The sequence below is a fragment of the Sphaeramia orbicularis genome, unplaced genomic scaffold (assembly GCF_902148855.1).
Source record: "Sphaeramia orbicularis unplaced genomic scaffold, fSphaOr1.1, whole genome shotgun sequence".
NCBI classification, from domain to species: Eukaryota; Metazoa; Chordata; class Actinopteri; order Kurtiformes; family Apogonidae; genus Sphaeramia; species Sphaeramia orbicularis.
This window is the reverse complement of record NW_021941569.1, coordinates 199,361-214,926: the sequence shown is the minus strand read 5'-3', so window position 1 is coordinate 214,926 and position 15,566 is coordinate 199,361. Positions and strand designations below refer to the sequence as shown.

The 15,566-nt window shown below is 40.5% G+C and overlaps 2 protein-coding genes across 3 annotated transcripts in view; one reads left to right on the top strand and one right to left on the bottom strand.

Annotated features, from left to right (window-relative positions):
* The window catches only part of LOC115416141 (adenomatous polyposis coli homolog), a 32,176-nt gene extending 30,650 nt beyond the window's left edge, over positions 1–1,526 (bottom strand). Inside the window, 1 exon segment of the mRNA XM_030129865.1 lies at positions 1,312–1,526. The gene's annotated coding sequence lies outside the window, so the exon portion shown is untranslated.
* Positions 1,527–2,774: 1,248 nt separating this feature from the next.
* On the top strand, positions 2,775–13,877 carry LOC115416151 (fukutin-like). Of its 2 annotated transcripts, XM_030129875.1 has the most exons (10): positions 2,775–3,012; positions 5,145–5,201; positions 5,341–5,541; positions 7,380–7,526; positions 7,603–7,733; positions 8,945–9,077; positions 9,199–9,328; positions 9,416–9,549; positions 10,781–10,905; positions 13,638–13,877. In XM_030129875.1, exons 1-10 carry the CDS (start codon positions 2,911–2,913, stop codon positions 13,849–13,851), a joined length of 1,374 nt encoding a protein of 457 aa, XP_029985735.1. In that variant the 5' UTR covers positions 2,775–2,910; the 3' UTR covers positions 13,852–13,877. The 2 variants fall into 2 exon arrangements, with proteins under 2 accessions (XP_029985735.1, XP_029985736.1); XM_030129876.1 differs by lacking the exon at positions 10,781–10,905 and having other exon boundaries at positions 13,638–13,838.
* The last annotated feature ends 1,689 nt before the right edge of the window (positions 13,878–15,566 follow it).

The following is a 15,566-nucleotide window of genomic DNA, read 5'->3' as shown; positions in this document are numbered from 1 at the left end:
AAAAACCTGTTGGAGTTTTTCAATCTACCTCATACAAGATGTTTGTCCAATCAAATATAATTTACATGTCAAGAAAGTTCGAGTTTGTCACAAAGACAGTACAGTTACAAAAACATAATGCATGTGAACAGGTTAAAAGACGTAAAAATCACACCAGCTTGGTCACACTGAAGCTGCCCAGACATCGTCAGACGGTGGACAGTTACCATAACAACACTTTGAGGTGTGTAGCCTTTACACCGACATATTCACAGTCCAATACTACAACAGTTTTACAACAAACGGATGTGTCCAATTATCTATGGACTGACAAACATCACTTAGATCCACTCTATGTATTTCCTGGGGCTGCTGTGTGTCCCATGGGGCATAGCAGAGGGGGCGGGGCTTCACCTCATTGGATCATATCTGTGAAATTTACTTCTTTAATTTCAACCTCTGTTGGCCAAAAACTTTAACACATTTAACATGACTCAAAATCCTGTTGGTAAATGAGTCAACTGTTCACCTGAACAACAGCTGAACAGCTGAATAACGGCTGAACCCACTTCTGTTAAACACATCAGACTGAATCAGCTGTTTCAGACATTATTCAGACTGACCTGACTTGACCCACTTCATTTAGATGAAAGTGTTTGTTGTGTTTGTGTTCAGATTAAACTCTGAATGAACACACCTGCAGAACCAGGAACAGTCAAACATCAAACAGCTGGGATCAGATGACTGCAGATGTGATGGAAGAGAAAGGATTCATTACTTTGAAACTGAGGATAATTAATGATCTATCTATCTATCTATCTATCTATCTATCTATCTATCTATCTATCTATCTATCTATCTATCTATCTATCTATCTATCTATCTATCTCAGATCTGATCAGACTCATTGATCCATTTCATCTGATCGAACAGTGGTATTGCCTCAGCCAACTGTATCAGTAGGTAAACTATGTGCGTTACCAGTAGAAGTAGCAGTAATGCATTACTTATACACGTGTAACTGTGTGGAACTGTGGTGTCAGTTACTGTAATGTTTGTACCAGTGTTATTGTGTACAACTACAGTACAATAGCAGCTAGGTGCAGGCTAACTGCTAGCTTTTGACAGCTAACTTCAACCCGAGACTTTATCGTATTTTTCTCTCATTTCCACAGAACCGTTCCCTTTGACTCTGGGTGTAGGAGCCCCGTGTCCTCTGTCCGGTTGCTGCAGCTCCGGTTCGGACCGCTCCTCCGCCCCGAACCCCGCACAGACACTGACGCCGGACCAAAACAAACGGTTAGCTGGATGCTAACGGGCTAACGGACTTACCTTCAGTAAAGTGTCCGCTTCAGACGGTGGAAAGTGTCCGAACCATCACCGGGAGACACGAACAGCCGGTGACCGGAGCGTCAGGGGCGTCGAAGACCCGCCATGAGTCCGGTTCGAGTGGGAAAAGTGGAGTTTAACAAAGTCCAAAAGAAGTTTCACCAACAACAGGCCTTTATTCTGGAGCCGCTGCAGCCGCCATCTTAACTCTGACACTGAGCTGTGTGTGTGTGTGTGTGTGTGTGTGTGTGTGTGTGTGTGTGTGTGTGTGGTGTGTGTCTGTGTGTGTGTGTGTCTGTGTGTGCGTGCGTGTGTTTTCTCCATTCCAATAGAGTATGCATTAATAGTACACTGATCAGATCCAATAAACCACATGAGGGCCATGTTAGAAACATTTAATTATTTATTGACTAATCATGTGTTCATGATCAGATGTTAAAGCCTTTAAATCCTATTAATAAAAAAATCTAAATCAATTATGAAAAAGTACTTTTGTCTACTCAGATCCACGTTGTCACAGTTTCTTCTTCTAAAAAATAAAAAGCTGAAGAAGAATGAAGATTAAAGTGATAACACCAGCATGAACAACAACAAACAAAGTCAAATACATGACGAAAAACAATTAAAATATCCACAAAATGAACAGAAATGGAAGGAAATGAACACTGTACTCATTAAATGTTTTGATGATGATGATTAATGTTATTACTATATTTCTTTGTGAATGAAAATACCCTGTCCATGGTTTTCTTTCTGTACTAATGTAAGGATGTTCATCAACAAATGTCCAGTTCATATTATTGTCGCTAAATTAATCCTAAAGTTGTCAACTGTGAAAAGTGACGAGACACTGATAAAGTGATTAAACAGAGGAAGTGGTTCATCCGAAACACTGCAGTTCACATGTTCACAGGGACCTCATGGTCTTTAGTGTGTGGATACAGAGGGACAATATGATGAGATATCTGTGTCCAACCAGGACTGATCAACCAGACAAATGTCCTTTGACTGGAATGTACCTTTAGGCTACTATTATTATTATTTTTTTTTTTATTATCACAATCTTATGTCGTATGTCAAGTGATTCAGCACTAATAGTCTAAGGGACTGGAATGGGGGGGGGGGGGGGGGGGGGGGTAGTAGGACTGGATAAGCAGTGGCTTCTTCCTATTCGCTTTCGGGTGCAACAGTTGTTCTTTTTTTCTATTATTTGATTTTTTATTTGTGTATTGTTTTTTTTTTTTTCTTCCATATGTTTGGTATTATGTCTGTGTCTGAAATAAACTAAACTAAACTAAACTAATAATAACAATAATAATAATAATAATAATAATAATTATTACTATTATGTGCATATTTATTGATTTAAACATGATTTAAAATAATAATTATATAAAGCTGATATCCAATGGACACATTACAAGTTCGCGGTGTCTTATTTTGAAAAACTGAACCGGAAGTGCTCTATATTTTAAAAATGGCGGTGGACCTCGGTCCACACCGACCGTCGTGTGATTTATCTGTTGTTTTTGCGTTCTGCCGCCGTTAATCTCGCGCATGGAGGCCGGTGTGACGTCACGATGAGCGGCTGAGACGAACCGGATGCCGCGCGTGAACCGGACGGTGGTTTTATACCTGCTGCTCATCAGCAGCTCCGTGTTTCTACTGTTTCAGCTCTACTACTACCGGAAGTACGTCAGCAAGGTGAGACCAACACACACACACACACACATACACACACACACACACACATACACACACACACATACACACACATATACACACACAAACACTACACACACACACATACACATACACACACATATACACACACACCCTCACACACACATATACACACACAGACACACCCAGACACACACACACACACACACACACACTCACACACCCACACACACACTCTGGCAGGATGACAGCTGCTGTTGTTCGTGGCTGTAAAATTCCCTACTATTCCAGGTTTGTCTGTATTTAATACAGAACACAACTAGTGGAGGACACAGGTCTGTTTGTAACAGACAGACATCAGTGAGCTGCGCCTGTAGAATGGATTCAAATGTGCCGTGCCTCAGGTGTACAGGTGTACAAGTGTGCAGGTGTACAGGTGTGCAGGTGTGCAGGTGCCTCAGGTGTGCAGGTGCCTCAGGTGTGCAGGTGTACAGGTGTGCAGGTGTGCAGGTGTACAGGTGTACAGGTGTACACGTGTGCAGGTGTACAGGTGTACAGGTGTGCAGGTGTACAGGTGTACAGGTGTACAGGTGCCTCAGGTGTACAGGTGTGCAGGTGTACAGGTGTGCAGGTGTACAGGTGTACAGGTGCCTCAGGTGTACAGGTGTACAGGTGTGCAGGTGTACAGGTGTGCAGGTGTACAGGTGTGCAGGTGTACAGGTGTACAGGTGTGCAGGTGTACAGGTGTGCAGGTGCCGCAGGTGTGCAGGTGTACAGGTGTGCAGGTGTACAGGTGTGCAGGTGCCGCAGGTGTGCAGGTGTACAGGTGTGCAGGTGTACAGGTGCCTCAGGTGTACAGGTGTGCAGGTGTGCAGGTGTACAGGTGTGCAGGTGCCGCAGGTGCCACAGGTGTGCAGGTGCCACAGGTGTGCAGGTGTGCAGGTGTACAGGTGTGCAGGTGTGCAGGTGTACAGGTGTGCAGGTGTGCAGGTGTACAGGTGTACAGGTGTGCAGGTGTGCAGGTGTACAGGTGTGCAGGTGTGCAGGTGTACAGGTGTGCAGGTGTGCAGGTGTGCAGGTGTACAGGTGTGCAGGTGTACAGGTGTGCAGGTGTGCAGGTGTACAGGTGTACAGGTGTACAGGTGTGCAGGTGTACAGGTAAACAGGTCATCTGTTTGACAGGACATGTAACACTAGGTTCATTGGTTCTGTTTTGAAGTCAGGGTTGTGTCATAATGACAGAGGCCCACCTCACGAACATCTGCTACATTGAACACAGAACACTCCAGACTTCTGAAAAGGCCAGTCTGCCAAAGGTTACAGACACTCTGTAAAATCGTACACAGGGTTTCTCCTGTAGCAGAGCTCCTGGGAACATGTTTCAGTTTGAGGTGGGTCAGCGCTCCTTCTGCAGCGGTTCTGATGAAACCTTACAACACTGATTTTTCTGATGTCCTGCATCACACTGTTTTGGTCAGACATAAAAAATTGGATTTCACTAAAAATTAATGATATTCCATGTTTTGAATTATATCATATTTTTTTCTATGGATAATTCGGCCTCATCTGTTTCAGTTATCATTAATATAATTTTATTATTAGGTAAATATCATCATATCCGCTGTGCAAAATGGAGAACTAACAAGCCCTCCTTTTCTGGATTTACAAACAAATTTAAAATGTTTGTCTCGTCCCTAAGAAAATTAGAAAAAAACAAAACTGCAATGAAAATAAGCCAGAACGTTGCTCGTGACTTATTTTAATTTAAAGTCTTTTCTGTTGTATCTCTGCTCCTATATGTTAATTTAAAATGCCTCATGATTTGCACTGGATTGTATTTGAATGTATTTTTGCTCTTGTCTACATATCCCCATGATTTTTTGTACTTTATGTTCATTTGTATTACTATGTTATTATCCTCATTGAGTTTGTATTTTTTCACAAGTTCAATTAAAAAACCCCCCAGAAAGGTTTACAGTGAAACATAAGTAAATGTGACATTTTACCATGTTATAAAACATCAGATAAAGGTGCAGCTGTTCGCTCTGCCAGTGCTTTTCTTCTTCTGTTTATTTTCTTACAGTCGTATCGTATCCGTCTCTGCTCTCACACAGTCTCACGTAGAATTTTCCCATCATGCCTTTCTCCTACAGCCTGGTCCTCATATCCTGAGCCGGACGGGTCAGCTGACCTCCAGCGACGTCCAGTGGGTGAGTCTCTGGTTGTCATAGTAACATAATGTCATGACCTGATGGGTGTTTTTTTCTTCCTATTGTTTATTTTATTTTTTTTTTTTTCTGCCGTTTCGATCCTGGTTGCCACGGTAACCCCACCCCTCTGCATCCTCAGCTCACGGTGAAGTCCTTCCTGGCCTTGGCTCGTCGGTTCCGGATGCCGCTCTTCCTCATCGACACGGCCGTGCTGTCGCTGCTCTCCCAGGATGCTTTGCGGCAGAGGGACCGTCTGGTGCCGGAGCCACACTGCGGCTTCCTGTGCACCGACCGACCAATCACAGCCTTCGCTCTGCAGGCCAACCAATGGAAGTACGACGTGAGTCTGAACGCCAACGTTATGAAATGAAACACGAACAGATTTAACAACAAACGTAAACTTTAGACGATAACGAGACGGAACAAGTGACAAGCTTTACTGTGTCAGAACGTGGTGACGTCCAGGTTTCTTAGTTTGTATAAAGAACAGCTTGAACTGAACGTGGACGCACAAAATGAGTCCAGCTGACCCGCAGGGTGTAGTTGGTTTTGTATTTGTGGATCAGAGTGCAGACTGACACCAGCGCCACCACTAGAGGGAGCTGTGAACCACGTCCACGTCTAAAAGACAGACGAGGGCGGGTCATAACTTCTGACATTTTAACTTCTTACATTCTTCACTAATACGACACATGTCAACGTTTCCATAAAATAAACAACTACAACAGAAATAAGAGCAGAGACTGGGACCACTGTTCATCTGAGAAAGGACTGAATATGTTCAACTGCACCTTTAATCTGGGGTTAAAGGGTTCATATGTGAACCTGCACCTTTAATCTGGGGTTAAAGGGTTCATATGTGAACCTGCACCTTTAATCTGGGGTTAAAGGGTTCATAAGTGAACCTGCACCTTTAATCTGGGGTTAAAGGGTTCATATGTGAACCTGCACCTTTCATCTGGGGTTAAAGGGTTCATATGTGAACCTGCACCTTTAATCTGGGGTTAAAGGGTTCATATGTGAACCTGCACCTTTAATCAGGGGTTAAAGGGTTCATATGTGAACCTGCACCTTTAATCTGGGGTTAAAGGGTTCATAAGTGAACCTGCACCTTTAATCTGGGTTAAAGGGTTCATATGTGAACCTGCACCTTTCATCTGGGGTTAAAGGGTTCATATGTGAACCTGCACCTTTAATCAGGGGTTAAAGGGTTCATATGTGAACCTGCACCTTTAATCTGGGGTTAAAGGGTTCATAAGTGAACCTGCACCTTTAATCTGGGGTTAAAGGGTTCATATGTGAACCTGCACCTTTAATCTGGGGTTAAAGGGTTCATATGTGAACCTGCACCTTTAATCAGGGGTTAAAGGGTTCATATGTGAACCTGCACCTTTAATCTGGGGTTAAAGGGTTCATAAGTGAACCTGCACCTTTAATCTGGGGTTAAAGGGTTCATATGTGAACCTGCACCTTTCATCTGGGGTTAAAGGGTTCATATGTGAACCTGCACCTTTCATCTGGGGTTAAAGGGTTCATATGTGAACCTGCACCTTTAATCAGGGGTTAAAGGGTTCATATGTGAACCTGCACCTTTAATCAGGGGTTAAAGGGTTCATATGTGAACCTGCACCTTTAATCAGGGGTTAAAGGGTTCATATGTGAACCTGCACCTTTAATCAGGGGTTAAAGGGTTCATATGTGAACCTGCACCTTTAATCAGGGGTTAAAGGGTTCATATGTGAACCTGCACCTTTAATCAGGGGTTAAAGGGTTCACTCTTTAACATATTAAACAGACCTGAAAACGGGGAAAATCTTTATCCAATCGTCTTCTGTTTGTGGCTCAGTGGCGCCCCCTGTACAAACACTGAATATTCAGGTCCTAAAAAATAAATAATGAATAACTTAGGAAAAGTAAACATAAATTGAGTAAAATAATGAAAAAATGAACAAAACAGAACAAAAAATTGACTAAAATAATCAAAAAATGTACAAAACTGACCAGAAATTGAGTAGAAAAATGAAAAAATGACCAAACCTGAAAATGCAGTCATCAGTAGGAGGAGTCACATGTTCCAGGTGTGAACACAGACCTGTGGGTTTTTTTTGTAGTTCAGAGGTTTTTCCAGGTGGTAGTTTGACCTGAAGGTGGCGCCGTCTGTTTCCTGTTTCCTGTCAGGTGGCCCTCCCATTGGCTGCTGAACAGAAAGGCTTTGAACTCCTGGAGCTGAGAGGAGAAGACCCCCGACTGGCCAGTCTGGACACGCTGTCAGGAGACGACATCCCACTGCACTTCCTGTTCCGCCTCCACGGATACGTCATCCAGGTGGGCGGAGCCTCCACAGTGTTTATTTAGCGTACAGGCGTTGGGTGTGACCCGTGGGCGGTTCCTTTTTGTCCAGGTGGTGTTCCTGTATGAGCGCAGCGGGAACTACCTGTGGCACGGAGCGCTCCGCCTCCACGCCGACATGGACCGAAGCTTCGCCGCGTTCAAACAGCTGGAGTACGGACGCCACGCAGGAGCGTACGACAGGTACGCGAACCCCTCAACCATCTGGGTTCATTCTATTGGTCTAGAACACATGAGGGTAGAGGGGGAGGGGTGGAAGTGGGCGGGGCTTAGAGCAGCAGAGGGCAGTCTGTGAGAGAGACATGGAAGATTTTTAGAAGTTTGATCTGTTTTAGTGGAGAATTCATGTCAATAATTGTATTTAATAGTGATAGAGCTGTTCTGCAGGGTTCTACTGCTGGGACTGGATGTTTTTTTGTCGAGTTTCTCTATTTTTTCCACTGTTTTATGTAGATTCTTCCAGTTTCTATAGTTATTGATCAATTTTTTCCTTACTTTGTTAAAATTTTCTTTGGTTTTGTTCATTTTTTCATTATTTTACAAAATTGTTTTTCAGTTTTGTTCATTTTTTACAATTTTTTTTTTTCAGTTTTGTTCATTTTTTCATTATTTCACTCAATTTTTATATAGTTTTATTTTCTCATTATTTTACTAAATTTTTGTTCAGTTTCATTCATTTTTTACGAAATTTTTGTTCAGTTTTGTTCATTTTTTTCATTATTTTACTAAATTTTGTTCAGTTTTGTTCATTTTTTTTCATTATTTTACTAAATTTTTGTTCAGTTTTGTTCATTTTTTCATTATTCGACTAAATTTTTGTTCAGATTTGTTCATTTTGTTCATTATTTTACTCAAGTTTTGCTCATTTTTTTTATTATTTTACTCAATTTTTGTTCAGTTTTATACATTTTCTTATTATTTTAGTCAATTTATGTTTACTTTTCCTAAGTTCTTCATTATTTATTTTAATTTTTCCGCATTTTTTTTTTTTGTATTTTTGTGGTTTGTATAGTTAATAGTTGTGTTGTATGTGTAAATATTATATATATGTATATTTGTATATATGTGTAAATCTATAGTCAGATCTCTCCAGTTCATAGACAGATCCAGTGTGTATGTATTTGAATCAGCTGATGGATGTTTTTTGTCAGTGAAAAGAGCGGCTCGGTCTACGACTAGACCCAAAGTGAACACAGACTATCAACTGGATCCACATGACACCAAAGAACCAAAAAGCACAAAAGGTCCAAAGACCCAAAGGTCCACCCTAGTCCTGTTCTAATGTTAGTCCTTAAAGGGTTCATCAAGTCTTTGGTTGTATTTTATTTCATAGTTTTTGTGTTTTTACGTGTTTTTACATGTTTTTTATTTTATTTTTGTCTCTTCCACCACAGGCCTGAACTCGTCCTCACCGTCCTCGATGGCCTCGACGTTCGGATCCCGCGCAACGTTACCCGCTTCCTGTCTGAGCAGAGACACGCCCGTTTCCTGGAGTGCCGTTACCGTGACGCCCGCAACTTCCTGCAGGTCAGTCACATGACATGTTCACACGAACGACGTTAGAATAAAAGTGCGAATCCCTGAAAACTGAAGCGGTGACCCTACTGTAACTGAAAACACCGTCTCCTCTGCGTTCGTCCTGTTTCAGCTTTATCCTGATGACTCGTCTCCAGACGCCGTCGACTTTCGGCGTAAAGTCAAACAGCTGCTCCATCTCGCCGCTCGAACGCTCGCTCGCATCAACGTCCCGTTTTGGCTCAGCAGCGGCACCTGCCTCGGTAACCCGCACGGCAACATGTTACCATGGCAACACCCCGTCATCAGAGCAGAGTGACTGACCCGCCTCCCTCCGTCTCCCCCCACAGGCTGGTTCAGGCAGTGCAGCGTCATCTCCTACAGTCGAGACGTGGACATCGGCATTTTCATCGCAGATTACAGACCTGACATCATCAGCGCCTTCACCGACGCCGGCCTCAAACTCAAACACAAGTTTGGAAAGGTGAGAACGAGGCTAACGCTGCCTTCACGTGCTCTGGAAACGATGGGAAATACTAGAACTGGAAAAATGCACATGAACGCTCCCACGCAAAAAACCCCCAAAAACATGTAACCTTTGACCTTTTCAACACGGCAACAAGGGATTCATGGCCAAAAATAAACAATAGTTTTATTAGCGTTCTGCTGCTGTTAGCGGAGGATTTTATACATTTTATATTATTATATAGTGTCAAATATGTGGCCCGTGGACCAAAACCAGACCGCCAAAGGGTCCAGACAGTCTGAACAGCACTAGTCTGACCCAGACCACTTACAAGGCTGAAGACGTTCATTTTGTCTTCGGTTTATGTAAATGTACTAATTTCTTTTGTTCAGACAAGGTATAGTTTTTAGATGTTTCCTGCTTGACAGTTTGGACTGTGACTCCAGTCTTCCTCAGAAGCCTCATCTGACGAGCTGCTGACGTGTCATTTATCAGCTGGTCGGCTCAACGGACCGTTTAGAGCCCGTCGAGCCGACCAGCTGATAAATGACACGTCAGCAGCTCGTCAGATGACGCTTCTGAGGAAGACTGGACTCACAGTGGAAACTGTCCAGCAGGAAACATCTAAAAACTATACCTTGTCTGAACAAAAGAAAATAGTCTATTTACAGACCACTTACACATGTGGTCCTCAATCTGACCTGGAAAACCATATTTCCTTCTGTAAACACAGTGTGTGTCTGCGTGGTCTGGTATTCCATCAGGACCTCTTTAGTCCATGTGGGTCACTTCAGGACCTCTTTAGTCCATGTGGGTCACTTCAGGACCTCTTTAGTCCATGTGGGTCACTTCAGGACCTCTTTAGTCCATGTGGGTCACTTCAGGGTCACATTCAGTTCAGACTCAAAACTGATAGAAGTTTCATTTAATGTGAATCTGAACCAACACAGATAAAAAAATCTGATTTAACCCAAAAATCCAAACTGTGCATTAGACCTGCTGTGGGCGGAGCCTTAGACCTGCTGTGGGCGGAGCCTCATCCTCTTCCTTTTGTGTCAGTTGTTTTTAATTTTGCTACGACGACAACAAAAGCACTTGATCCCAACGCACAAAAGCTCATCTTCCCCACAGCACCTGAAGGCAGCGTCATGTCTCCTGTCCTTTCATTCATCCTGTTTGTTTGTTTGTTTTTTCCTTCTATTTGTTGTGTGTTTTATTCTGAAGGGGTGTGTCTTATTTTGAAGTACAGGTAGAGGACAGTCTGGAACTTTCCTTCCTGAGTTTCGACGTCAAACTGGACATTTTCTTTTTCTACGACGACGGAGACGTGATGTGGAACGGAGGAACGCAGGCCAAGAGCGGCAGGAAGTTCAAGTCAGTTTAAGCCTTTGGAAACTGTGGGCGTGGCTCCGCCTCCAAATTCTACTGGTTTTATAACGAGCTTCTGCTCAAACGGCCTTAACGAGTGGACACCGTTCTCCTCAGATCATAATTAACTTATACACAAATGGACCCCAGTCTGTGGAGCCGTTGAATCCAGGTGTTTGTGTTCTAACAGGATCCAAAACAGTAAGGACTAATGTCAGAACAGAGTTTATATTATGGGATAGATATCAGTGCAGTGGTTCATTTGGGTTTGGTTTATCAAAAAAATGAGTAAAAAAGACCAAAATAATCAACAAAATGAACAAAATAATCCCCCCAAATTTGTAAAATAATCAACAAAATGAATTTAAAAAAAGAAAAAATTGCAATAAAAAATCAGTGAAAAAAACACCAAAATACTTAACAAAATGAACAAAATAATCCCAAAAATTTGTAATCAACAAAATTAGTAAAAAAAAAAAAAAATACAATAAAAAAAAACAGTAAAAAAAGACCAAAATATCAACAAAATGAACAAAATAATCCCAAAAAATTTGTAAAATAATCAACAAAATGAGTAAAAAAAAAAAAAAAAAATTACAATAAAAAACAGTTTAAAAAGACCCACCAAAATAATTAACAAAATGAACAAAATAATTCAAAAATGACTTAAAAAAAAAAGACCAGAATAATCAACAAAATTAACGAAATAATCAAAAAAAAAAGTAAGACACACCAAAATAATCAATAAAATTAACAAAAATGAATAAAATAATCAATAAAATGAATAAATCAGTGTAAATATAGTGGTATATAAAGTATCTGGACCCCAGTGTGGACCCGTTGAATCCAGGTGTTTGTGTTCTAACAAAACAATCAGGACTAATGTCAGAATACAGTTTATATTATGGGATAGATATCAGTGCATTGGTTCGTTTGGGTTCAGTTCTTGTCTTTGTTTCTAAAATGACTCAGATGGTTTGGACTGAATTTATATGAACACTGACTCAGGTTTTCACTGTTCTTCCTCTAAATGTCTGTAATATTTTTCTGCTCTGACTGTACATACTCCTTTTCTTCCATAACTAACCATCTATTTGCTTTTTTGGGTGTATTTTGCTCCTTTTGATGCTCTTTTTACATTTTTGTTCAGTTTGTTGCTTATATTGTTCATTTTACTGATTTTTTTTTTTTTTTTTGCTCGCTGTTTATTTTGACATGTATTTGGTTCATTTTGTTGCATTTATTGTTCATTTTTTTGGGTGTATTTTGTTCATTATGATGTTCTTTCTTCATTTTGTTCATTTTTTATGCTTGTGTTGCTCATTTTAGTTCATTTAGATTTTTATTTTGTTCATTTTTATTTTTTCTGTTCTCTTTGATGCCTGTTTTGTTCATTTTTACCTCCGCCAAGGAGGTTCTGTTTTTGCCAGGGTTTGTTTGTTTGTTTGTCTGTCCGTTAGTGTGCAACATAACTCAAAAAGTTATGGACAGATTTGGATGAAATTTTCAGGGTTTGTTGGAAATGGGATAAGGAAGAAATGATTAAATTTTGGTGGTGATCGGGGGTGGGGGGGCCCACGGGGGGGCCCATTTCCAACAAACCCTGAAAATTTCATCAAAATCTGTCCATCACTTTTTGAGTTATGTTGCACACTAACGGACAGACAAACAAACAAACAAACAGACAAACAAACAAACCCTGGCAAAAACATAACCTCCTTGGCGTGGGGGGGGGCCCACGGGGGGGGGCACTGATCAGCCTTGGCGGAGGTCTGCGCTCTCCGAGTGCTTCTAGTTATACTTTTTTTTGCTTATTCTGTTCATTTTAGTGCCTTTTTTTAACCATCTACTTTCATCACATGTGACTGAGGAACAAACATCTCCCATTAAACTCCAGTCAAATACTGCTGTTTGTAAACTCTGTGGACATAAATCTGTGGACACATCATGTCTGCAGCTGTCACATGTCCTGTTCAGGAGGAGCACACGCACAAACAGCAAGATTAAGAATCAATAGGATATCTATCCCATAATATCAAACTGTATCCTGTCATTAGTCCTTATTGTTTTGCTAGAACACAAACACCTGGATTCAACGAGTCCACAGACTGGGGTCCATTTATGAGTTAGATAATTATGATCTGAGGATAAGGCCGTGTTACCTGGTGACCTTTGACCTCTGACGTTCATGGGTCAGATTCAACATCCTGTTTCTTTAACAGTCTCACATTCTACTGATTTTTTTGGATCATTTTTGTTTTGTTTGGATAGTTGAATAGAATAAATAATCAACAGTAGCATCAATAAAATAATCTACACAACAGATTAGAAAATTAGTTTAATTACTATTATGATAATTAGGCCTAATGTGATTAATTTGCATTCTAATTATTGTATGTGTTTTATTCAAATGAACGATCTACACAGTTTAGCAGCAACACAAACGGTTTTTTAAATTGTAAATACATTTAGGCTGTAAGGGGTTAATATAAAAAATATAATAATGTTAAATACTAAAATAAACCATTTAAACTGTGACTTTTTTCTGTTTAATGCCACTTGAATGGAAAGTATTTTTTTTAATAACATGTTCAAACTTCCATCATAAACCAGACTAACCTGTTTCTTCTTCCAGTTTTGTCATTTTCATCAGTTTCTTCCATTTCTTTGCTGTAATGTTTAATGATCCTTTTCAAATTCTTTTTATTGGTTTGTTTTTATACCTTCTGTCCAATCAGGTACGTGTTCCCGCCCTTCTCGCTCTGCTGGGCGGAGCTTCTGGAGCTCAAAGTTCGCGTCCCGTGTGAGACCGTGGACTACGTGACGGCGAACTACGGCGCGTCCTGGAGCGTCCCCGTCCGCACCTGGGACTGGAAGACGTCACCTAGCAACGTGATGGAGAACGGGGTGTGGCCTCCAGGAGAGTGGGCAGAGCTTATCCAGGTTTACTGAAAATACCAATAAAAACCTGAAAAGAACAAAGAGGCCGTGTTTGTATTTGAGTATTTACACCAAACAGAGACATTAATGTTGTGTTTATTTGAACAGCTGAAGCTGAATTTAGAATTCACTAATGTCAGAACCTTTTACAGAATATTAAACACTTTGGCAATTTATTTATTTATTTTAAACATGCAAATAAACAAAATAAAACGAAGCAAATTAAGACAAAAACAAAACATTTAAATGAACAGAATCCATCTTCCAGCACATACAATCTGAATTCTGCAAGAGGAGCAGGAAGAAGAATAAACGTATTTAATCCAACCCCTCAGTGCTTTTATACTTTTATCACCAACTTAAAGACACTGAAGATTCTAAGTGATCAAGTACAAAGTTCCATTTGTGTTTGTTTTACGTATGGAAATAGGTTCGTCCGTTTCACACATCAGGTGCCACTGCCGTCGTTTTTCCATCCGTCGTGTTGGAGCGAGTGTTTGTCAATCACTCCACCAGAGGGCGCCGCTCTGAACTAACATGCCACACAAATACCAGGAGAAGGAGAAGAAGTTTTCAAGAGAAGAAAAAAAAAAAGTCAACAACAACAAACATCGTAACGACAGAAGCACGACCAGCGTTCATTTTAAAAAGGATAGTTGTCATAAATATGTTGGTAGTTTTTTTTTTTTTTTTTTTTTTACCAACACAGTCGCTCTTTGAAAAGTTCCATTTCTGGAAAATCCTCAAATAACACTGCCCCCCTTACGGTTCCTGTTGGTACTGTTCTGATTCTGTTTGGGGTCACATCTGCAAATGGGCTCTCTGACAGCCCCACTGCTTCCTGAACTTCAGGTGGTCCTTTATTTCCTGTCTTTCATTATTGGACACACTGATTCATCCAGATGTGGTTCATTAACCAGTACAAGAAGTAGACACAGCTGGATGAATCAGTATGTCCAATAATGAAAGACAGGAAATACAAAACCCACCTGAAGTTCAGGAAGTAGAGGAGCTGTGCAGAGAGCCCATTCAGAGAACGGACAGAAATACAGACAAATGCAGACAGAGGACAGACAGCACGCACTGATCGTATACGCATTTGTCTTTTACATACAGCAGGGCTGTCAAACTCATGTTCGTTCAGTTCCATATTCAGCCTAATCTGATCTAAAGTGGACTGGACCAGTCAAATAATATAAATAATAGTTTAAGAACTTATAAATAATGTCAACTCCAAAGTTTTCTGTATGTTTTGGGGTGAAAAAAATTTAAGTTCCGTAGGCTAATGAAACTGTTTACATCAACGAACTGTACTTGAACCTAACATAAAAATATATGAACAACCTGAAAGTTCTGAAGAAAAATAAGTGCAATTTTAACAATATTACGCCTTAGTTTATCATTTATACATGTAAATCACAACGTACAGATCACAGTGGATCTACAAATACACAAAACATTAAATAACAGAATATTGGTACAAATACACAGACTTCTCTTAAGACATTTCAGGTTGTTCAGTTTTTGTAAAAGGATAGTCCGTAAATGTAAACATTTTCATGAAATTATACTTTTTTTTTTTTTACACTAAAACAAAGAAGAAAATTTAAAGTTTTCACTATTTATAGGTTATAATAATAGTATTTTACTGGCCTGAACCATTTTTAGATTTAATTGACCTAAAATTATTTTAACATCTGAATTGTTCATATCTTCAGTGTAATTTT

What these genes read in the sequence shown, in the direction of transcription:
- LOC115416151 (XM_030129875.1), top strand. Translation starts at nt 2,911, where the DNA reads ATGCCGCGCGTGAACCGGACGGTGGTTTTATACCTGCTGCTCATCAGC. An exon ending in CCTCCAGCGACGTCCAGTGG is followed by an intron (nt 5,202 to 5,340) that starts GTGAGTCTCTGG and finishes CTGCATCCTCAG; the next exon opens with CTCACGGTGAAGTCCTTCCT. An exon ending in ACGCCCGCAACTTCCTGCAG is followed by an intron (nt 9,078 to 9,198) that starts GTCAGTCACATG and finishes GTCCTGTTTCAG; the next exon opens with CTTTATCCTGATGACTCGTC.